The sequence below is a fragment of the Pongo pygmaeus genome, chromosome 6 (genome assembly GCF_028885625.2).
Source record: "Pongo pygmaeus isolate AG05252 chromosome 6, NHGRI_mPonPyg2-v2.0_pri, whole genome shotgun sequence".
In the NCBI taxonomy this organism is placed as follows: domain Eukaryota; kingdom Metazoa; phylum Chordata; class Mammalia; order Primates; family Hominidae; genus Pongo; species Pongo pygmaeus.
The window spans coordinates 60032053-60057173 of NC_072379.2; the positions used below are offsets into that span (position 1 = coordinate 60032053).

Sequence of the window (25121 nt, forward strand, 5' to 3'; positions counted from 1 at the left end):
GTTTGTATAATGCTAAAAGGTACATGCTTATATCTTTTTAAAAATATGTATTTTATTGCTGTAAAATAATAGTTTATTGAATAGACAGAACAGTCCTTTAGAAGTATAATAAAATATAATAATATAAAAATCCTTCATATTACTAGTAGTTCTGGATTTATAGGCCCCTGGGGAGCTCACTTTCCCTTGCTGTCATAATTTTGAATCTTTTGCCCATACCCCTTAGATTTGACTCTAACTTTTCCCACCCTTCTTCCAGCCTTTGTGGCTTGCCACAGGTCATGGGAGAGAAGAGCGGGTGGGGTTCCATTTGTGTATATCCTCCCAGTACTTCTATCTTTTACATTTTACCACTAGGACTAGCCGGTGGTGTCCTCTGTTCCCCCATGTCACCTCTTCCATCTCCCATTCAGGGGCATCTTGTGTGCAATGCCCAAATAGTGTGTAACTTTAGGAACAGGGGAGTGTGTTAAAAGCTAGAGGTGAGGAAGGGGAATTGGGGAAGAGAAAGAGGACCATATATTTTGGGCACCCCTGGTTGCAATTGTTTCTAAATCAGCACTAAAAAGTTTGCTTAAGATGTACTTCAGATATGATGCTATGACAGTGTAGAACCTACTATTCCATGTGAAAATGTTTTCAAAGTCCACAAACAGACAGTATTTTAAGTAAAATTTTAGAAAGCAATCCACCTGTAAATTGAAGATTTTAATGAAAATAAAGGAGGAGACACTGTGGCTTAGAGTTAAGGCATATGCCTAAAGTTAAAATCCCAGCTTATGTACTAACTGGATGTATGAACCTTGCCAAGTTAAAGCTCCATAAATTCATTTTTCATATTCATAAAATGGTGATGATAAAAGTACTTATAATTACCTCATAGAATTGTTGGAGGATTTAGTTACATAATGGATATAAATGCATATAATGTGAACATTTAAGCAATAAATATTCACATTTCCTGAGAAAAATATATAATATTAAATAATACCTGGACAGGTGGAGATCTAAATCCAAACTTTATTTCAGAGCTTAACTTTTGATTCTGTGTTTTATGTTTTAAAGTACATTATAATTTAGTAAAGCTGTTTTCTGAGGATATTTAGTGAGAAAGGTGATCATTATGTAATTGAAAGATTTTTTATATCGTCTTCCTCTTGTCCCTGAAAGAGATGATAAAATCAGTCCTCAGCCTTGATGTGAACATCGCATACCTTGAGTTGGTGCTAACAAATTTTCTTCAACCTTTTTTCAAGCAGTGTCAACTAAATGGTGCTATTTGCTTATCGCTCTTCTTTGTGGTTATTTATCCTAAAGATAAGAACATTAGTAAGTCATAAATGCCCATTTTGTAAAAACTGCATAGCTAGACAGATTTGCAATCCATATTAGGGTAATAATCCATCTGTTATGGAACTGGATCAATTTTGTAAATTAAGTAGATTAAAAGGGGGGAAAAAGGGCCATGACTTTTCCCACAGTAAGCCTTTTCTCAAATGCTAAAAAGATTTGGGAAGACTCAAACTATTTGCCATTCTTCCTCTCTTTGCTCAACTCAGAGAGAAGGCCAAATATCTATTAAAAAGAGGGGTGGGTGCAGTTTTTTTTTTTTTTTTACTTCTTCAGGGTCTGATTGCTCCTGGAAGTTTCATATTTTTGGCAGAGTTTATTGTTAAAACCTTTTGATGACTACCAGAACATTTCTACTGTTCTCACTGATCAGTTTAGTAAACGTGTGACTGTGTTTGAATTTTCTTCTGCACTTAGCTCACTTTACTGTTATTTTCATCCTGTTTGTTCAAAAAAAAAAAAAATCTCCTGATGATTCTTCTAACAATGTGTGATTGGAATAATAACTTCACATGTTGAAGAGTTTTGTGCTGCAGCTGAGAGGCATGTAAATACAAGCTGCTTATTTGCAAGAAGCTTCCAGATTTGCAATATGATTGCTATGGAAACCACATAATGAAAACCTTATAACCATCTGTGTGGTTTGATGGATTTTACTGCATAGCTGAGCTGTTTTTGTTTACTGTTATTAAAATGTTGAATGGAATATATTAACTCACAAACATTGACTATTTGAGGTATTAATTAGTATTGTACAATGACATTGTGCCTCAACACCAAAATAATACATATTTAATAATAAACCTAAATAAAAAAATATGTGAATATATATATTTCTAATATATTGTGAAGGTGATTATTGCCTAGAATTTTGGTCACTTGTTCTTACATATTTTTAAGAGCTTTATTCTATTAATAAATGAATATGTTAAGATTTATTTTTATGATTTTTTAATCCATTTGTTCATTCTATATTTATCGAACATCTCCTTTGTGCCAAGTTCTATTCAAGGTTCAGTCTGAGGTTTTTTTCCCTGCCTAAGATTCAAAAACATACACCATATTTGATTTTGTTATCTTTTATATGGAAGCTATTTGTATTGTTAGCCAAGATAAAATGAGTTGTTTAAATATTGTTAAGAAAAATTGATATATGAAATGCATAAGGCTTTGGTTTAAAAATATCACTACCAGGTTTAAAATGGAAAAAGGAAGTGTCCTTAATGAGCATCTCATCCTCTAAAATCTGCTTATTAAATGGCATCTTACATGGATTTCAATTTGGATATTTTATAGTAAACATTAATTCTTAAGTAAATACTTTTAATATCATTATTCTGATAATTTAAGAGTGCATATTTCTAAGGACAAAGCTCTCTGACACCAATGTACAATCCAGAACACATGTTACTGGCACTTAAGTTTTAATAAAGTAAAAAATTCATAGTAACAAATACTTCTAAATTCGTTGTTAACTTTGTCAAAGAGCAGAGTTTTTTCATTAAGTATTGTAATGAATTTTTATATGTTCATGCTGATTTGGGTAGTGAAATCTAAATCCCACAGTCTCTTTTTTTTTTTTTTTTTTTTGAGATGGAGCTTCACTCTTGTCGCCCAGGCTGGAGTGCAGTGGCGCGATCTCAGCTCATTGCAACCTCCGCCTCCTGGGTTCAAGCAATTCTCCTGCCTCAGTCTCCTGAGTAGCTGGGATTAGAAGTGCCTGCCACCATGCCATGCTAATTTTTGTATTTTTAGTAGAGACATGGTTTCGCCATGTTGGCCAGGCTTGTCTCGAACTCCTGACCTCAGGTGATCCACCCGCCTGGGCCTCTCAAAGTGCTGGGATTACAGGCGTGACTGACCGTGCCCGGCCCACACAGTCTCTTCTTAAAAGCCACGAATAGTACTTACTGTATTGATGTGGTTATAGCTTTTGACGGAGGATGAGTGCCTTTATCCATTTTTTAATTTATTTCTTACTATTGAATTTGTGACTAAATTAAAAGGGGAGTGGGTGCTATGGAAAGAAAGTGTGAAAAGTAAGGAAAGCTTTCTCCTTCACCTTTTACAAGATTATCTGTCAATAAAATGAGTAGGTTGGAATAATGACTGTAAATGTTCCTTCTACCTTTAAAAATTTGTATGGAAACACCCTATTAACCCATTTATTAAAGCTAGCCTTTAAGGTTTGGCATAAGTGAGATAACTATTGTTAAAAAGAAAAGAGACAGGATACTTTTTAAAAGAGTGCTATACTTTTATTAGGTCTTCTATATATTTGACTGAACCATATTAAATTGTCAGTGTTAGGTTTAACAATATGAATAAAATGCCAGATATTTTCAGGTGTCCCTTATATAGGAGTTGTCATTATTTTGTTTGAATCGAGTTACAGAAATTCAAAACAGTTCTATTTGTCATGTAAGTACAGCTACCCTCAAGCTTGGTTGAAATGCTGATTTTGATTCATCCCCATTTAACATTTTCAGGAGACTCCTAAATTTCCACCTGTAGTCCTGACTGCTCTACCATACTTTGCAGTTGCCCAGACATGTTCTCTGGGTTGCCTCACCAATACATTAAATTCCTCCTGTTGAAAACACAACTCCTTGTGTTCCCCAGTAAGATAGATTATTTTGGCTATCCTCCTTTTAGTAATAATATGTCCATTTCTCAGTTAACTAAGCTTAAAACCTTAACCATCCTTTGTTGCTCTTTTTCCCCCCTCATTCCTCCACATTCAGGCACAAAGCTTATCCATTCTGGTTCCTTTACGTCTTATAACCATCTCCTTTCCATTTCCTTTGCCCCTTCAGTTCAGGACTTCCTTCCCCTTTATCCACAGTAGTCTCTCTCCCCGCCCCTTCTTTAGGCTGTCTGAGACAATGGGATCAGATGTCCGTTCCTGAAGCATAGCTTCAGTCCTGCCCTTTCTCTGCTCAAAAAACCTTCTAAGGCTCTTATTGCCCACCAGTTAAAAGCCTGCAGTCCATAACAAGATGTTCATGGCCCCTCAACAGCTGGTCCAAACTATGAGCGTAACTCTTACCCAGCTCGTCCCCTATGTGTACCAGATTCTTTAGTCAAAATGAATATGAACGTGCCTTTTTCTTTTAAAGATCATACCTATCCCTCTGGAAATATCCTTCTTACCCTCTCGCCTTATTTAAACTCTCTCCATCCCTTGGAGCCTCCGTGGGTACTCCCTAGTTGGGGGGTTTCTCTGCTGTACTTCTTCAGTGCTTTGTGCCTCACTTGTCAGGTTTAGGCCCCTTCAGCCTATTTTCCTTTAGAGCTTGTCTTCTGTCCCATCTGTGCTGTCAGCTTCCTGTGAGCAGAGACTTCCTGTTACTTTTACCTCCTTGGTAGATCTCCTCTGTCTCACAGTTAGTTAATATCCAATGAAGATTGATTGATTGATTGAATAGTTACAATGACTGCATTTATATATTTTGCATATTTTTCTTTAAAGTTTTAGGAGTTTTCTTGAAATTATTATTCTCTTTGAATCCAGTTTTTCTTTGGCATGCCATTTGTTTATATGTCCTGCCTTAAGTATTTCTAGGTTTGTATGTAAATCCTTAGGTGAGGAAAAATAATGTAATAAATATTTTTCTTGGTGTAAATGAATTAGTTTATTAAGTCTATTTAAAACTCTTCTCATTTAATTTTATCTTATTTCTTTGCATAATTTGGGGAAGGAATGGTATAGGTGGATGTGGAACAAATGTAAATGGAGCACTGATTATATGTAGGATAAAGAACATTGACTTTATAATCACAAACTTAAGTTCGAATGACACACTTTGGAAGTTACTTCACCTTTTTGAGTCTCTAAAAATAAACTTGTCTGTAGAATGAGGATTAAAAATTATTTGTCTATGAGATTTTAACATCCAGCATTGTATATGACACATAATAGGTCCTTGGTATAATTTTGGGGGAATTACCTCAAAGGATGAGGATCATTATAGTATCTTCCTGTGAAGATTAAGTGAGAAAACATATGAAATTATATGATAATAAATGATTTATAGGTTAACTGCATTTTTAATCACACATTTCTCCTTGCTATATGATGTTTTAGGGACCATGATTTTATATATGATACTCCTGCCACACAGTATAATGTGGTGTATCAGTATAATGCTGGGTGTTACTTTACTGGATTTAAGGGTTTTCCTGAAATTAAGGTTGTTCCAGATGAGTTTCTAAAAGTATTTAAAACAAAACATGCAGTGCATTAGTACATATCTTAAATTTTGCCAAGCCAGTTGGAAAGGTTGCTATTTGGAAGTAGCTAGTATTTTATTGGAAAGTTGGAAAGTTTGCTATTTGGAAAGTTGGAAAGTTTGCTATTTGGCAGCAGCTAGTATTTTATTTATTCAGTGTTAGATTGTTGAAAAAGGAATGTGAATCTTGAGTTGTTTTATTCTTTGAAAAATAATGTTTATGTGTTATAAACTTTTAGTTTTGCTTTTAAAATTGAGTGAGTACTGTATTGTTATCCCTGAGGAAACCCTTCAGTGTGCCATTGATGTTTATTTACAGAAGAAGAAGAGGACAGTGCTCCAGTGAAAGTGGAAGAACAAAGGAAGATGGGTCAGGATAGTGTTCATCACACCTCAGGTAATGAATTGTGTAGCTTCTTGGCAAATCTTATTTTGCTTTTGTTCACTTTCATTTTATCCATGTTCTTACTGTTCTAAAGATGTTTACACAGCTCCCCAAAGTTGGCTTGTTTGGCTTGGATATCTTATGGCTGATAAGCTGCTTAGTCCCATTTAGGATGCATGAAAACCACTTGAGAAGGATTTATAAAGTAAGCCAATTTATACAAGGTATTCCTTCCTGAATTACTTTGTAATGACTCAATTAGCTTTCATTTCTGCACAAAGGAGATTTAGTTGCATAAATTAGCTTATCATCATTGAGGAAGTGTCACTGCTAAAGGACAGTTTATAGATACAACATGCAGTTGCTGTCAAACCTATAAGAATGTAATATAGACATCTGTGTATACTTTGTGCTTGAGCAGAACAGACTTCTGCCATTCAGAGACTAACAGGGGACAACAAGTTGCCCAGGGGACTGGCAATGTAGACATCTCTGAAAAGGTCAACTTGACACAGGCTCTGACAATCGACCCACAGCTCTGTCTTCTTTGATAAAAATCAGATAAACTTAAGACCGCTAATTGATCTGCAGCCTGTTTAAATGTTGGCCATGCATATCTTCATTGCATATGATTAACACAGAAAGCAAATGAATTGGGTAAGAAATGCCAGAGTCCAGTGACAGCAGCTTAAAAATTGGAAAAGGACACTGGTGGCCTAAAAGGGTAGGAAGGATGTTCTCCTTATCCATTTCCACTTGGCACATATCCCCAAGTACTAATTATGAATGAGACTGGAAAAATAATTGCACACACTCTGTACAAAATCACATGATACGGACAACTTTTCTTGCTTGTTGTTATTTCCAAATAGCAGGAGATAAACCATATCTGTAGTGCAAGCATGAGGTTAGTTTTGATAAACCAGCAATTATTTTACACGGAAAGAAGAGAAAGACTGCCTTCTTATCAGGACTTTACACCTCTTCATAGCCACATGTCAGCTGGGGCAAGGTCTGCCATATCATCTCTGTGTCTTGCAAAAAGCTAGAGTTAGGGTCACCTTCCCCTCTCTGATATGTCCATACATCACTCTTTCAAGCTGTCAAGGCCGGGTGGACAAGAAGTGTGTGTTCAGGAAGTAGCTTTCCAGAGTCCTTCCTACTGTGACATGTGGAAAGGAAACAGAGGCCTGATTCTAGACCTGGACAGGAAAGCAGAAGTAGGTTGCTACAAGAGGTTTTGGTTAGTGTTTTTTCAGAAAGGAAGCGAGAACAAAATCATTACATGTTAACACTCTAGTCCTATAAAATGCAGCTATAAAACACTGAGGCTTAGTGAAACCTTGAGGACTATGATCAATAGTAATTTAAGTATATATGTTTTGGGTTATGTATCATGAAACTTCTGCCAAAAACATGTAGTTTTCTTTTTAAGAAAATTTCAGTGCAGGTATAGAAAGTAGATACATACAGATGGTCCTTCCACAGATAAGAATATTTTGGCTTAAAGCAATTGTATTTTTCAAAAGACCTTTTAAAGTAAACATCTCCCAAATTTTTGCCTTTGAGGGTAGGAAAAAAAAATCAGTTTTCCTCAAAGGAATGCAGTAAATAGATCTAGCCTTTCATGCAATAGCTACAAAACACTACAATAATTCTTATCTTTAGTGACATGAAATTCTTTTCAAGCAACAGTTTTAATGCTTTTGCATAGAAGTGACCTTTGCTCTTCCCTAGGCTGTCAAAGATGTAACACTAGAAGTTTGTTTGCCACGCAGGGCAGTGAGTTGACAAGGGTATTACTATCTTGCTGAGCATCACATGACATGAACTTCTAACCTTACTCAAGAATGTTATATATTTTTCACATTGACTGATTTTACTAAACCCCCCCACCACAGACTTTTCTAATGTAAAGTATGTAAGCAAAAACAAAATTAATCTTGTGTTTCTTACAAGTTCCTTCATGTTCAAACTTATATATCTTGCAGATACGTGACTGAGTATATATATAAAATAAAGATTCCATTTGATTTTTTTTGAACATTATATAATACGTTTACCTTTCTAAAATAGTTTTTAAACCTTTTAACACCAAAGGAGAGATTCTCCACTATCTTATTCTCATGTTTCACCCGTGGTCACCATGTTTTTCATCTTTGCAAAGTATCTCCTCTGTCTACATGTTTCATAACAATTCTATTAGCTTTGCCCAATGAGTTCTTGTATGTTTTGAAAAGCAGGAGTAAGAACATTGTTTTAATCTTTCACAGGCTGGCTAATTAATTTTTTTCTTTCTTAGCTTTTTTAAATCATTCATGCTTCTCAGGACAAGAAACATATGTAGTTTTTTTTGTAATTTTTAAAATATAGATCATGATGTGGATAGAATAGGAAAATTAATCCATATAGTAAAGACAACTAAACATACTTAATTTGTGCTTTAAAATATATGTTTATGACATTTGCCTCATCCCATCTTTAAAAATACATATCTCAACTGGATTATTTTTCAGTGTTTAGGGGTGAACAGTGTTAACTTTTGCAAACCTGCGCTTTTGAGACTGTCTGTGCTTAATTTTTTGTGTATGTTTAGCTACACTTTAAATTTTAAAAAGTAAGCTAGAGGAGATTGCTGCTCTTTAAGGAACAAGACTGTTCCTGATTTTTGTGTCCAGATTTCATATCAAGAATTCAAACATTACTTCCCTGAGACTAAGGCTAATAAACATATACTGCCAGGGTTTTTTTTCCCCCTACTTATGATTTTTTCTGCTTTATAACTAGTATTGCATGCTGAAATAGATAGACTAGTAAATCATACATGTATGTAGCTGTGTGACATAAACAAATTATTCTTTAACAGAGCTCTCATATGGGACACAAAAATCAGGTTGGTCTTTGGGTAACATCATCATCAGATTATAGAAAGCACAGTTGAAAATGCATCTTTTTCCCGGTATTGCCAAATCACTAGCTCTGTTGCCTCTTTACAGCAGTAAGATTTAATGAAATACTCATGATGCACATCTAGGGAGAGATACATCTTGCACACGGTGGGGGTCTCTCTTCCCCTCATGTGCTCCTGTAACTCCCATTAGTGTTAATGGGAGTTTCAGCAAGCGTATCGAGGGGAAGAGAGACCCCAAAGTGATAAGGATTATGTGTTAGAAATCACCATATACTTTTCTTTTCCTTCTTTCTCTCCCCTCCCCTTTGAGAATCTATTGAATAAAAACTATTGTAAGAGAATCTGAAAAAAAGGAAGAGCAGCCTGGACAGCTGGGGAGCACAATGGGACAACATAGCTAAGCCAAAACCTCTACTCTAGTTTTTAGTCCAAGTTTTGTTTCTTCCACTTTTTTGGAGCAAGCCTAAGGCTGAGCAGCATGGGGAACACAGACTAAAGAAACCAGCCATTTAGATCCTTTTACCTCCTGGCCAGTTACTGTGGGGGAGGGCCTCGCATGTTACTGTGGGGGAAGGCCTTGCATGTGAAATGATGTCATCCTCTCTTTGCTCTAATTCCCTGACTTTTAAACTGACACTGACGGACTGCAAGGGGCACAACATTTGACCCATTTACCAGTTGATTTAATCTGACTAGAATGTTTCAACTTCTAAATCTCTATTTGTCTAAATAAGTGGTTTTTAAAGGAAATCAGTCACTTTATTATTAAGTGATTTTTTTTTCTTTTAAAAAAATTGACAATGTTTGAAGTGATCTGGCCAGCTGCAGTGCCCTCTAGTGTCCATTTTTTAGAATTTACTTAATATATGCTTTGGGGAAAAGAATGTAATGGAGTGGCCACAAGCATTGTTAGTTCTTGGTTGGATTCCCAAGCTTGTGTACATCCCTGCAGGTATGTGATGAGTGCTCAAATGCTAGTGTGGAGAAGTCAGTTAGCTACCTATCTCTCCCACTGCCTCCTGTTTTCTCTTCCTCCTTCTCTCCCCACTCCCATTGTCCCTCGTTCTCTTTTTTAATTCTTAGAAAACAAGAGACAAAATTTAATAGAGGGATTTTACTAGGTTGTATATTTTCTAGTCCATCTTATTTTCTTATAAGCGAAAAGTAGCATTCTACTTCCTAAATATTCAGACTCCATATTATTCAGATTCTTTTTTTTGGCTTTAAAATATTTCTTATATTAAAGAGAATTTTAAAATTTTCTAGTAAACTTAACACTTTGTATAAATCACAAAAAATGTGTAATAAGATGAACACCCTAATGACATGCTAATGTGACTAGTTGTGTTGGAATCACCAAAAAGCCTGCTGTTTGAGAGCCATGTAACAATACTGAGATGACAACCCTGGTCCAGCCTGTGTCTCCACAGTTATCCCCTCAGAATTCAAAGATGACATTCCAGTGATGGAAGTTGTTAGCACATATATATTCTGCCTGGCTAGGGAACACACGGACATCTTATTGATATTACGTGCATTCTTTTTGTGTTGACTCATCAAAACTCAATTATCATGAAATTAAAAACAGGAAACAGTTCTTAGTGTAACAAAAGCATCTAGTGTGTTTAACTGTGTTCTGTGTTTCAGGAGATCCACACTGTATAAGTGACAAAGCATTTATTACCCATTTATTGTGGTATTACAGAGTGGAAAGTGCTAAATAATCAATCAGTTAATGGTCTGTATGGCAGTTTGAGCACATCACATCCATTGTGCTTATGCTGTTAGAAGGATGAGCTGATACTCCAGTGTATGTTTCATGTTTATTCAGAGCCTAATGTCCTAAACCGGGGCTGACAAAAATCTGTTGAAAAATGCAGCTTCAACACTGGCAATTTCAAAGTTGCTAAAAATTTTCAAAGATAACTTTGGCTTTGGGTACAAATGTCCCCAAAGAAAATTGCTGCAATTACTCTTTATACCGTTTCCACGTTGTTGTCTTTCATTAACCAGCTCTAGGGTTTAGTATTTTTTTTTAAATTTTGGTTCCTTAGTTTTGGTTTTATATTTGTACATTCACTCCTTTACTATTATTATTTTCATGAAGTGTCCCAAATTCTGTGAGATGGTTATTTCACAGTGTGTGTCACATCTCATGGATATTGCTCATTGTAAAGTGTGGCAGACACATCTTCAGAACATGTTGCAAGTGGGCTTAGGTTTGTTATTTAAAATAAGTGGGAAGCAACTTTTAGGTGCTGGTTTGATGACAGCATATAGCAATTACAGATTTTAGATGAAAGGCAGAAAAAGAAAAGCAGAAATTCAAAATCAGATCTTTTTGAAAGCAGTCTTAAGAGGATAGTGAGACGTAGGATTCATGTGAATGTAATAAAATATTCGTTTACTCAGGACAGAATTTTTTTAGACTATTTTGGTGATCTAGGGCATCGTTTAATTTCTATTGGTTTATTTTGAAATGAGGGGTTATTACATGAAGGCCCTAATTCATGCTTTCTCTTTCTTCTTCCTAGGGGATAAGAGCACTGATTATGCTAATTTTTACCAGGGATTGTGGGATTGTACTGGAGCTTTTTCTGATGAGTTGTCATTTAAGCGTGGTGATGTGATTTACATTCTTAGCAAGGTAAGAAGATTCCCCAAAATGACGTTTGTGAAGAGGGAATACAAAGCTCAATTTTTAATGCGTTTGGATTTACAGCGCTAGGGAAGAATGCCAATTGGAATTCTTCTAGGTCCTTGTTAACAATTGGGAGTTCACAATAATTAATTATTTTGTCAAGTGAAATGTAATCAAATTTTAAACACAATCAGATAACAGGATTCAACTTAACAGTGTGTTTACCTATCACTTCAGCGCTTGGCTGACATCCACCTACTGCCTTCTCCAGAAACAATATACTTATGTGAAAGTTAACATTGTAAGGTATTAGATTATTTATTATGTTTTTCTTTCCTCTTCCTTTTTATTCTTCTGTGTGCTTATTCTGATTTTGTCTGCCATTCACTACTGGAAACACTATGTTTATAGAACAAGTTTTTCATCTTTATGTAAATACGTTGGGTGTTCCGGCAATTTAAAAGCAATGCTTTTCTATTCAGACAGGCTTAGGTAATTTTTAAAGTTGTTTAGCATACTATATTTGTAAACAAAATGGCAAAGTATAATTCTATAAACCCATCTTCATATATATATGTATATGTGTGTGTGTATATATAAATTCTTGTGTCTGCTTCTTAAAATACTGGATTATTCAGAATCTTTTTGTCCTTAGATCTAAAAGTCAAGTTTCTTATTGTGATTATACTTTTGGTAATGTATGTGAGCTTCCTTAATTTCCCCTATCCTAATATGGGGATTTAAAAATTTCCCTCTGTCTACTTACAAGACTACTTTAGAAACAAATGATGTATGAAAACAGTTGAAATATAAGTAGAAAAATGTTAAATCATAAGTCTAGGAGGTTGATGTGGTTTCTTTCTTGATTAGAGAAATATTTTAGACTTTTCAGAGAGATAGTATGACTTGTTAGAGGCAGAAGACAATTTGGAAAGAAGGCCACATACTGAATTTTAACACTAGATGGCTGGTGCATAAAATCATAACACAGAGAATCATCGAATGTTAGAGTGATGAGTCTCAATGACGATAATCTAATTCTTGGTTTTATAGTTAAAGGAACTTGGGTCAAGAAAATGCCAGAGTCATGATTTGAGCTGTGTCTTGACTCCCAGACCAGTGCTTTTCCCATTGTTTTCTTTCCTGTGCTCCTTCTTTCCTTCCTTCCTTCCTTTCCTTCCTTCCTTCCTTCCTTCCTTCCATCCATCCATCATAAAGCACCTGCAATGTGCCAGGACCCACTCTGACAACTGTGATAAAATAAATAAAGCCAACTGTGATAATTGCAAGTTAGGGTGCCCAAAGCTAAGGCTGGTCACTTATTTCTCTCAGTCTTCTGCTCACTAGCATGGGTTTTTGTTACTGTTGTTCCCAGAAAGATGTTTTAAGTTCTTGGACGCTATAGATAGTCACGTCACAACTCTTGATTAAGCCTGTTATTGAGCATTAAATTGTCCTGAGTTAAGATAGCAGCTTTTTGGTTAATTACTTAATAAAGAAATCAAACTGATTAGTTTCAGCTCCTGTCAAGAAACTTTCTTGGAATCATTCCTAAATTTATATAGCTCACAGTCTTTTTAAAACCAATTTAGCTATAATTGTGTATAAAACTAAAACGTTGATTAGATTTCACTTGCAAGTTCAGATTATAGGAGTGAGTGGCATATAGCCATTATACTCCTTTTGTAAATATGAAATTTATAAAGCCCATGTGGATCTATTTGTAAAACCCTCTTTATGAATCAGGTTGTCTTTGTTGCTGAAAGCCTAGGTAGAGCACCGGCTTCCAGAACTGGCTGTGAAACAGGCCACCATAGGCATCTGTTATTTCTGCTGTTACCTCAGGAAATAATTTTCAGTCAACATGAAATTAAAAGTATAATCATAGCTGTGTGTCATACTTTTAGGATTCCGAAGGAGGCAGTTCCTGTTTTGTGGAGACTAATTTTATTTGTGAAGCCTGATTAGAGAACAAAGGTTAAAGGTGTTCCAGCCCATGGGAAGCACATACTTCCATCTAACATTTTTAAATGCTATTATTTGGGAGAGAGCTGATCGAAAGTACTTCCTCTGCCAGTGTTTTGCAAGGCTTGAAGTTTCACCATCATGATCATATTTATTAAGGGCCTTCTAGAGATGTGTAATTTACCTAGGATTCATTTTGGAGTTTGAAAGAAGAGCCAAGAAAGAAGACCCTGTTAGCCAGCATGTTATTACCTTTGGCTGAATAAGGTTCGGTGTTCATCGTTACTCAGCTGTGGACCTAGTGGAATGCACCTGGTAAATCTTGGTGAGGATAAAAAGGAGAAGACATTTAGCTTTCCTTGATGAGATTTGGACACATTCTGGGCTATTGATGGGTGTCTTGGCTGCGAGTAGACAGGTTGCTTTGGGTTGAGTATATGTTTGTGAAGACTTACTTCCTTACCTTCCTTCGGACAAGTTCAGCTGGGAATCTCTTGAGACTTTCTAGTAGTCTTTATTGACTTGGCCTTCCAGTTTTATTGAAACTTTGGCAAACTCAGACTGTAAGTTAATACCATAAATTCATTTAATATGTGAATAACTGCAGTTTTGAATGCTTGACATTATTACAAATTAAGTACAATTAGTATAGAAACCACTAGCATTTTTAGATGCCTCGCAATGTGTTTAATTGAGTTTCTCAGAGTTATATTAAGATTTTGTGGTGATGGGATGAAATTTTACCTTTCCATTTATTTTTTTACACCATCTAGTGGCTCAGAATGAGTGGTGCAGGTAATTGCAGCTATTGTACACAATCAAAATGGTGTCATAAATTCAACTTTAAATCCAGCTGTGGGTTATTACTTTCCTATTTCATGTCAATAAAATATTAGCATTAATCGTGAAAAACTTTGTTCATCATTCTGAATTAAATATAGAAATTGTATATATAAGGAAGAATACGTTTTAAGGATTCTAAAATAGTATTTGTAGAGATACAGGAAATGTGTACTTTGTAAAGAAATTAATGCCATGACTTGTCTATTAATAATAAATATGCCCATTTAAAAGATTTTAAAGATATGCAGCTTTCTTTTAGTAATGGACTCATTTATAATTTGAAATACCAAATTATCACTGTTTGATTTACCTTCTAGAAGTGTGTCAGTTCTGAAAATATTCTTTAAAAAGGCAACATAAAATAGTTTAAGAAAAGTTGCATACTTTCAATATAAATAAACATTTAGACAAAACAAGAAATAAAATCCAATGCATTATAATGAAGAGTGTTTTAATTTTGTTTTTTGTTTGTTTGTTTGTTTTGAGATGGAGTCTCACTCTGTCGCCCAGGCTGGAGTGCAATGGCATGATCTCGGCTCACTGCAACCCCTGCCTCCCAGGTTTAAGCGATTCTCCTGCCTCGGCCTCCCAAGTAGCTGAGAGTGTGCCACCATACCCAGCTAATTTTTGCATTTTTAGTAGAGACGGGGTTTCACTGTTCTGGTCAGGCTGGTCTCGAACTCCTGACCTCAGGTGATCTGCCCGCCTCGGCCTCCCAAAGTGCTGGGATTACAGGCATGAGCCACTGCGCCCGGCAAGTGTTTTAATTTTGTAAATGTAATAGCAGAAAAACATTTAACTAGCTTGGGGATTAGGTTGTTTTCATTTAAAAATCACTACAGAAATATAGTTTTATTTAAAAATTCAATATATTATTTTCCGTTTTGCAAGAAAGCCTTGAAGGAATGTTAGCTGTGCTCAGTCAACCTGGGGGTGATTTATTTATTTTAGGCCTCTTTTGAAAGTTATACAAATCTTAGCCTTTATTTTTTATTTTTCTTCTGGTGCAAATCAAATGTTGCAATAAAGAAAGAAGAGTAGGCAGATACTGTGCCCTTCCCGCTTCCCTTTTTAACATTTTCCAATTAGCAGCTATCATGTGACCCCTGGCTGAGATAGCCCCTCCTTCAAAGTGTCCAGCATTTTCTTAGGTTTCACCTTTGAACCTCACTAATAATAAATCTGAACACCGCCTGCCTTAAAAGGCAAGCCGGTACTTTTTGCTTTATACTTCTATTCACATAGGGTTGCTGCTGTTTTTTTATGTGTTAAAATTAAAAGCTTCGGTAGTTCAATGGAGATTTGGAAATCTCTTTTTTCTCTTAAAAAATGGATCAAATTTATAAAGACTGATGAAAGCAGAATTTGTGATTTTAATGACAGTTGCATTGTTAGTGAATTAACAATTGGTTTCAGATTCATTTGATAGGGGGAAAATCATATTTGAGATAGAAAACCTGTATTTCCTTAAGAAATTGGGTTGTTTAAAATAATGCTAAATATTTTTGTTAGTTTTCATTTCACTTTTATTACCACTAAATAAAACAGGAACATAATATTATAGCTAATAGTATTTTCCTAGAACCATGTTTGTGAAATTTTATCATTTTAATAGCAGGATCCAGATTATATAGCAATAGGTATATTCCGAGGTCCCAAATGCCTTTTTGGTTATGTTATTCTATCTTGCTTTTCTGGATTTCTATCCTCTATTAGTTTATCTTTCAATCTGTACTCATCAATAAATTGCTAACCACATTGTTATACTTACTTTTAAAGTAATAAATTATTTTAGAGATTTAATAACAGACAAGCTATACTTCAGAAAAGAGGCACAGTACTTTGATATTAAAAGAAAAATGAGAGTTAAGAATTCTGGAATATTTAGTCTAGGGCATATGCGACTAACTTTGCAGCCTTTGAGAAACTTTTTATTAAGTCAAACACAGGAAATGTAGGTGAAGACTGGTCACCAATATAAAATAAAAGGGTACTTTTTGGTGTATATTGGTTGGAGTTTCAAGCAGTACCTCCCTTTATATCTGTTTGGTTGACTTTTTCCAGTGATTGGTGAATTGTGACTGTCATTGACCATTTGCTTCTCATTGTAAGAATACATGTAAAGATTAAGTTACTATGGCTTTTTTTGGCTTCAAACCTATGTTAATAAATGAAATGAAAGTCTTGTTGAGCTTTATTGGCAGAGGGAAATAAGTTACTTTTTAGCTGTCTTAGTTTTTCATTTGTAACCATATGATCCAGCATGCCACAAATAGCATGGCCAACTGCTGCAGAGTAACCAGGATATCTGAATGTGGGACATGCATTGTTGACACTAAGCTAGCTCCAAAATGTTATATTTTATAGCCTTTTGATAAGAAGAAGTGTTTGTATTTGTGCTTGCATTTGTTTGGTCCGATGACATTTAGTTTGTATGCTGTCAGTATGGATGTATGGTCTAGGGTACAGTGGAAGCATTAACCAGGCCAGCCTCCTATTTAGTACCCATCTCCTCCTAGGAGTGAAAAGCAGTTTATGGACACAACACCATGTCAGAAAATGTTCTAGTTCTACTCATAGGACTCCTCTTGTTATCTGTTTGTGAACAACATGCTTAAGTACTTCCCTACTTTCTCTTACATAAATTAGAGGAAACATTCCAGAAAAATGTTGGCAGATGAAAGCAAAAGGTGCTTATAGGAGGCAGGCTGGCAGCTTCAGCCCTTGCAATGGCCTGACAGGTAGAGGAAAAGCCAGAAGGCAGTGTCAGAGAGGCAAGGTGAGCAGAGGTGGCAGTGAAGGGGGCTGCTTTGGAAAGGAGCCCACCTGTAAGGCCTATGTGATTTACTTCAGCATGAATAACTAAGAGTTTGGCAGCAGCAAAACAAAACCTTAAAGAAAAGCACTACGTTGATGTATTTTTTTTTAATTCTCAGTTGAACAATTCATGATTTCAGCCTTGAAAATCAGGAACTCCCTCAGTGTGTATAGCATACTTTCACTCCTTTGAGATGTCTTCTTCCTCATCCCTTTAGAACATGGAGCTAGATATTCCAGGGAAATCATTAGGCATAGAGACTGGAGATAGACTACTGATTAAGGAAAGTTTTAGAGTCGATGTTTAGTAAATTATAGATAAGTGACAGGTGTTCATCATTGAGTATTCAGCTATCAAGGAACAACCAGCATGCCAGGTGTTGCGGCTCATTCCTGTAATCCCAGCACTTTGGGAGGCCGAGGCAGGAGGATCACTTGAAGTCAGGAGTTCGAGACCAACCTGGCCAACATGGTGAAACCCCGTCTCTACTAAAAATAGAAAAATTAGCTGGGCGTGGTGGTGTGCACCTGTAGTCCCAGCTACTTGGGAAGCTGAGGCAGGAGATTCACTTGAACCCAGGAAGTAGAGGTTGCAGTGAGCTGAGATCATACCACTGCACTCCAGCCTGGGTGACAGAGCATGACTCCATCTCAAAAAAAAAAAAAAAAAAAAAAAGAACAACCAGTTAAAATTGTAATAAAATGTTATATTCCTCAAATACTTGTTCTCTTTGGGAGAAGATAAGATTCTCTTTGGAAGAGCAGGGTGGAGACCTGCTCATAGTAATCAGATTGCCTTATAGTGCATCCCAAAGTACTCTGTTTTTTTGTTGTTGCCATAATACTTTGCTATGCCATAATACTGCTATAGTGGGCAGGGAGTGGGGGAGGGAATGAAAAAGTGTTTATTGAGCATTTACAATGTCCTATTCTAGGTACTTAATATGCTTTCACACATATAATTAATATAATAACCCTGTGAAGTAGATGATATTATAATTTTACAGACTAGGAAACTGATGCGCAGTAAGGTTATTACGGAAATTATCTGAGGATACGCAGCTGTTAAGTGCCTTCTCCGGGTATCAATACAGGTCTGACCTTAAAGCCTTTTCCCTTTCTACTTTGCTACGCTTAAGTGGGACTTGATTAGGACTTTAACTTTTCTTCTGTATCAGAGGTTAATCGTAATTATCACATCCCATTTCTAAACAACAGCAAACCATGTTATTGACAGTATCTTTTACATAATTAAATCTTGTATAGATGGTCAAAATTATTTCATTTTCTAATCAACAAATATTTGGTGAACATTCATGCAAAGTACTATTTTGAGCAGGATCCAGAAGAGCCACAAACTGTTATTCAAGGAGACTGCAATTAAGTCGAAGAGAAGACCAATGCATAAAATAGATAATAGCAATAAAACACAATGTAGGGTATGAGTGTTGTAGTCCTGGAGAATCCCAGAAGAAAGGGAAGTCAGTAAATACTGGAGTAAGTAAGGAAGGAAAGATTCATAGGAAATGGAACTTGAACTGGAACTTTATGTATAAATGGAGTTTATTCATTTAACAAATATGAATGCTTATTTTCTGTGTCTATTACATATAAAACCTAGAAGAACGGCTGTGCTATGGAAAGGGGTGGATGGCCGTATTGATGAAAGGGGAGCATAGAGCCAATAGACATCAGTCATTCAGGATCACTTCTTTTTTTTCTTTTGAGACAGAGTCTTGCTCTGTCACCCAGGCTGGGGTGCAGTGATGCAATCTCAGCTCACTGCAACCTCTGCCTCCCGGGTTCAAGCATTTCTCCTGCCTCAGCCTCCCAAGTAGCTGGGATTACAGGCTCCTGCCACCATGCCCGGCTACTTTTTGTATTTTTAGTAGACATGGGGTTTCATCATGTTGGCCAGGCTGGTCTTGAACTCCTGACTTCAGGTGATCCTCCCGCCTCAGCCTCCCAAAGTGCTGGGATTACAGGCATGACCCATCACGCCTGGCCAGAATCACTTCTCTTTCCTTACCTTGGAGAATGGTAGGCAGCCAGAGAAACCCTATGAGAAACCAAATCAACCTGATGTTTCCAAGCTAGTTTTTCTATAGCAGCTTACACCACTTTTCCCTTATCTTCGCCTGTACCTTGTGTGTTAACCACACTCTCAACTACTTACTCTTCCCTGAACACAGCACATTCTTTTATCTCTGCAGGCCTTCACGCCTGCCATGTATTGCTCCTTTCATTATTCCTTCTGGAGTCTCAGCCCAGCTGTCACTTTCTATGTAAAGCCTCTCAGATCCTGCTGTAGGATTAGTTGCTTCTCTTTTTACAAACTTTTTCCCTCTCTTACCTAACATTCAATATAATGATTACCTGTTTCTCTGGCTTTCTGTCTAAACTTTGAACTTCTTGAGGTAGACACTGTGTCTTAAGTATTTTTGTATCCCAGTATGTTAACAGTATGGCAGATAGATGTTTACTATGCTTTTACCAAAATACAGTTAACAACAGGAAATAATCCTGACTTCTTAAAAGAACTTAGAATGATAGGATCATAGAGTGAGGGGGACCTTAGTGCTAGCCCTTCACTTTATAGGTAAAGAAATCGAGGCTCAACATAATAGGGGAAAAAGAAAGAAAAGCCCAAAGGAAAAATGGACCACTCCTATAGAGACCTCAAAAGACAGTGGTGTTTCTGCGGTTATACCTCCACCTTGGCAGCCAAACCAAAAAAGGGAGAGATGGGAGCTAGTAATTTCTTTTCATCATACAGGAAGGATCTTGGCTTTTCCCAGCACTGGCTACTTAAATATTCTTACATGAATTTCTAGAATCTGCCCTGAATATCTGGCCTCAACAACTTTATATAAATAAGTGCATAAGTGGCAGGTATTGGCCTCAACAAAAACTTTTCATAGTAAATATAATAAAAGATTTTATAAAGGGAATTCTGTGAGGGTCCAAATGTATAATAATTAGACTTATTGATATATATTAAGTACCTAAGTGCACTATTGTAGAGTCTCAATGAAGAATATAAATATAAACAAAAAAACATCCCTAAAGAAACTTTGGGATCTCCCAAAGTCACAAATCTAGTTAGCAACAGAGCTAGGATGAGACTCTGTATCTTCTGAGAAGATAAGAAGGAGCTGAAAAAACCAGGAGATTTTCCATTCTACCTGTCATACTCTTTTTTGCCTTTGCAAAATTCTGTCTTAACTTCTTTCAGTGCTTACAAGTAAGTTAAACTGAATTCATTTTTTCCAAGAACTGGAATTAGTTGGTCCCTGTTCCTTTCTGCACATGGGATTTAAGCTTTTTAGACAAGGCACATCCCATGTAGTGCATTTGAAAACACAGTGGCAACAGCCTGCCACAGGTGGGAACAGCATGCTCCTTCAGATCGCCCACTCAGCTACATGTGAATGCTTCAGAACAAATGCTTGGTTCGTCACTACTACAATTCTTTAACTATGCCTAATATACACAAAAGAAAATATATTACTATTGGAAATTACATTTCTTAAGAAAATATTTAGGATAGTCAACTGGTGTATCATCCAAAATGAAGACTTAGTCTATTTAATCATCTAGTACCTATTTATGGAACATCTTTTATATCTCCTGCAGTGGGAGGCATACAGATTAAGTGTAAGTCCTTCCTCTGATCTTAATGAGTTTGTACTTTATTTTAGTTGAAGGAATAAAACTAATGTACATAAAATCTACTGAGGAATAAATGCTTAGCTTGAAATGAGAGGTATAAAATAGCTAATTCAGAGAAAAATTCGTGACAACTGAGTCAGGTCTTAGTCATTGGATAGGATTTGGCTGAGGTAGAGGAGATGTCTCTGGGAAGGGAGCACTACATACAGAGGTAGAATGAGTGTAGTGCAGAAGGTTGTACTGTGCCAGCAACAACAGTGACAGGAAAAGGTTGCCAGCAGGGTGGGAACAAGTTAAGTCTATAGTTAATGCAGTGGAGAGTTAGTATAAGTTCTTGAGCAGCAGGGTAAACTGATGAAAAGAGTTCCTGGGAAGAATAGAGAGGCACCACTGATAATGCAGTAATCCAGGGCAAGGTGATGAAGGCCTGCATTAGTGGTGCCAGTGAGCATAAAGTGGAATGGGTGGACCTGAGAACAGTTAATAGCGTCATGTAGGTAAAATACCATACACTGAATACGAAAGTCACTCTCTACTGAGCATGACATGATCTTCTTTGCCTAACATTATCTGCGAATCATCAGTCTGAATGTCAGGTTTTACTCTATGGTATTGTAACTGTCGACTTTGTAGAAATTGGAATTAACTATAGCATGACTCAGGTATATAAACTAAAATTTGTTATGAGAATTAAATTCTTACTGTCAGCTTCCTTGTCTTTGTCTCTCTTGCTTTAAAAATGGAGTATACAGTGCCAGGAGGAAAAACAGTAATTCTTTGAATTAAAAGAACTCAAAGTCACACCTGCAAAGTAAATTACAAAGTAATGAGATTGATCTCCGTGCACCACTGGGGAACTTAGTGTCTTCAATCAGGTTCCTGAATGGTGGTGCTCAAACATCATGGAGTTCCTTAGAGATTGTGTCAGTTTCCTCATTTAACAGGTTAGGAATCTAAGATTCAAGTAGTTAATGTGTAGATAGTAATAGTAAAACACCGAGGTTGTACAGTTCCTGTTGTGCATTTTAAAGATAACCTTTTGAAACGATGGATGTATGAGAAATGAGAGGATTCTTACAAAGTTTCTAATCAGAGTTAATAAAAAAGAGACTAAAGAGGTAGCCTTGATGAAAGTATTTATACACTTTAAATAGGTATCTAGTTTTCATAGTATTACAGTGTTTATGAATAAAGATATCACAATGCAGAATACTTGGAAAACAACAGTCAAGTCCATTGGTTCTTAAACTTGCTGTATTTTATGTTTTGTGAATAAAATTACTTTCAATTTCACAAAAGGCTGGTGTGTTTTGAAGCACAGATATATGTTTGGAAAAGGACACAAAATTTTTTTTAACATTGCAAACACCTGTTGCTTTCAAACACATCGGTAACTAATTTCTGAAAGGGTTAGTACATTATTAAATCTTTTAATGTTTCAGGTTTCTGTTAAGTCAGCATTCTTTTACCATATCATTGGCAGAAAGCGGATTAACATACTCAATAAATGACAGTCTTGGTGCTGAAAAAGATTTAAGTAAATGTTGGGGCCTTATTTAAGTGTAAAATAATATTCCAGCAGAGAAAGAAGATTTAGTTAATGAGTAAATATTACTATTATGTTGGATAAAGTCTCTGTTTCACTTTATCATAACTAGTCCTTTTTCCTGCCTTCTTACCTAGTCACTCTTACTGCTCAATAAATATTAATTGGGGACTAAAATTTCAACTACAAAATAAAACAAATAAAATGATTATAATGGTATGAAAATTGAAAACATGGGAGTTAGATCACAAGCATTCACTACTGCCTTACTACTATTTTCTCGGATTACTGGGCAAGTTTGGCTTTTTTTTGCTTCTTTGATTGCCACACTACATTTTGCCTTGAAGCCATCCATTTTGCAGATATTGAATTTCTTTTGAGTACTATTTTTATACAATAAGCATCACTACACCTCTGGATCTTGATAGCATTACTGCGGAAAGAGAAAGCAGCTTTGTGTTAGTAATTACCTAACATTGTCAGAAGCTGACTGCAGGCCTCTTTCTAGTGATAACAGAATAACCGCATAATGTAGCTTTATAGCACATGATTAATAGAAAATAATTACACGTCCTACAAAGGGATGCAATATTTCTTATAAATTGACTAGAATGGTTTCCTGTAGATTAAAGGACTCTTCATTATTCTATCAGTCCTCCTGAAGTACAGTCACTTGCCTATGTTAGCATTTCAGTTGATGTTAAGAGCTGAATAAGTGAAGGATACCAGATGGCAGACCTCCTTGTACCTGAGACCTTGTGTTCCATAAAGATTACATGATGCTTCCTAACATTTCAAAGATTTAGACAACAGCCTGGTATGGATTGTCTATTTTTTGTTTGCTAAGAAGATAAAGTTTGAGAGTTTTCCTTTTTGTTTTTTAAATGATCCACCTGTGACTTTATAGAACAATACTATAATTAGTTTGTGGACTGCAAAACAACATTGTATCGGTTGCATTATTTTCCACTGTAAGTAATATATCATTCATAATCACATTTGTTTGGGGGTGGAAAAGAGGAAAGGCATAGACAGGCAGATTTTCTTTTTCAGAAGGAAACCTTGTACGATATTGAATGTTCAGGCCAAAGTTTAGAATACTGTACTCCAAGAAGCATTTTTATTCCAATTTATAGGCTGCAAATGGTTTAATTGGGAATCATGTTGCTCAGGAGGCTCATACAGAGAATGGTAATGATAAAAGTAAAAAGCTCCTGTATTTGCAGTCTTGTCAACATACTCTAATGGCTGCAGTGTAAATCCATAAATTTGCCTCCTGTATTTTTACCTCAGTATATTTGATCATAATGCATTAATTTCAAACAGGAATATAATTTGCAATTCTTTACAAATATAAGGTAATATTCTGGTTTTTAGTTTTAACTTTTCTGATTTAAATCTGATATTTTAGAGTATTTTTATGAAGTGTATGTTTCCTGTGTTTTTCAATTATTTTAAATTAAGTGAAGCATTTAAGATTATTTTAGTCTAAACCTTTTTTCTCCCTAGAGTGTTACTTTTAAGGGATTTGTTTGTAGTTGATGAAGCTCCTCCCTGCTGTTTACCACTATGCTTTCTAGTTAATAAATCTTCCTGTTCTACCATAGCACAGAATTCTCTCAACTGTGAAGTCTGCCCTTGTTGATGTGCTTTCTTGGGAACTAATTTCTTAAATTTGGGTGTGAGTAGCTTTTTGAAAATGATAACATGCCTTTAGTTGATAGCATAGACTATCACCAAAGTAGAATATTATAAAGTAATAACTTTCTGGCTTGTAATTTGAATCTAAGCATTGACCCTCAGAGTGAGGGCCAGTCTCTGGAAGCAAGTTTAAGCCAATAATACGTCCTCTCACTGAATGTTTTCTATGTCTGTCATTGGGGAGCAGGGAGCTAGTTCCTTTTCTTATTCCAAATAATCAGTTTAAAAAATCTTATATTGGCATTGAATAAGAGCTTTAACACTCAGACCTACCCTGTTAATTATCCATTTTGAAATCTTACAGTAGTCTGTGGAACGTTAAGTACGTGTGTTTTGTTAAGCATTAGGCTTTAGCTGTATTCATTGCCTTAAAAATAGAAAAGGGCAGTTTTATTAGGTACCTGTTAAGATATAATCGTTGCTAATCATGACTTTCAGTAAGTTAGTATTTTCTTCTGATAAATATGTCCTACATAGATTATAGCCATCATTGGGTTCTGGGCATCAGAGTATCCTCGTTGCTTAGACAGTTTGGTCCACTAAGTTCACACTATCAGTGAACTTTAAAAGTTTAAAACTTAAAATCTTGAGTTTACTGCCTCACAAGCCAGAGCTGTGCCCTCAAAAGAATAACAATAGCAGGAGTGGTCTTTTCTCCCCGCTCCCCCTCCACTTTGTTCTTCCAATAAACCTAATCCTGATACTGCCACTGTTTGAAAAAGTGCCTATGGATTTTATCCTATAATCTCTCTATTGATAGACTACATATCAATACATACACTCTAATGTAATGCTACATTTGTATTAAAGAATTGCATAATTTTCCTTTCTGATGGTCAATAGCATACTAATCAATACAAATGTTAAGTCTGTACTAGTATTAACATTCCCTCCCCACGTATAACTCAATATACATATGCACATTTATCTATGACTCAGATGCTGGAAAATCATAACCTATTAAATTACTTTTGGGATTGATTTTAAAAATTTATCTTATATGAAAAATTAAATTTGAGCACTACAATGCTTGTGAAGAGTATTGCTTTTGGAAGATA

The 25121-nt window shown here is 35.8% G+C and overlaps 1 protein-coding gene across 3 annotated transcripts in view; it reads left to right on the top strand.

Annotated features, from left to right (window-relative positions):
• SKAP2 (src kinase associated phosphoprotein 2) overlaps window positions 1-25121 on the top strand; it is a 274043-nt gene that overhangs the window by 244798 nt on the left and 4124 nt on the right. For all 3 annotated transcript variants that reach the window (XM_063667455.1, XM_054495186.2, XM_063667456.1), the window contains 2 exons: window positions 5902-5979; window positions 11413-11525. In XM_063667455.1, the coding sequence (XP_063523525.1) occupies window positions 5902-5979; window positions 11413-11525 (191 nt within the window). The remainder of the gene's footprint in view (window positions 1-5901; window positions 5980-11412; window positions 11526-25121) is intronic.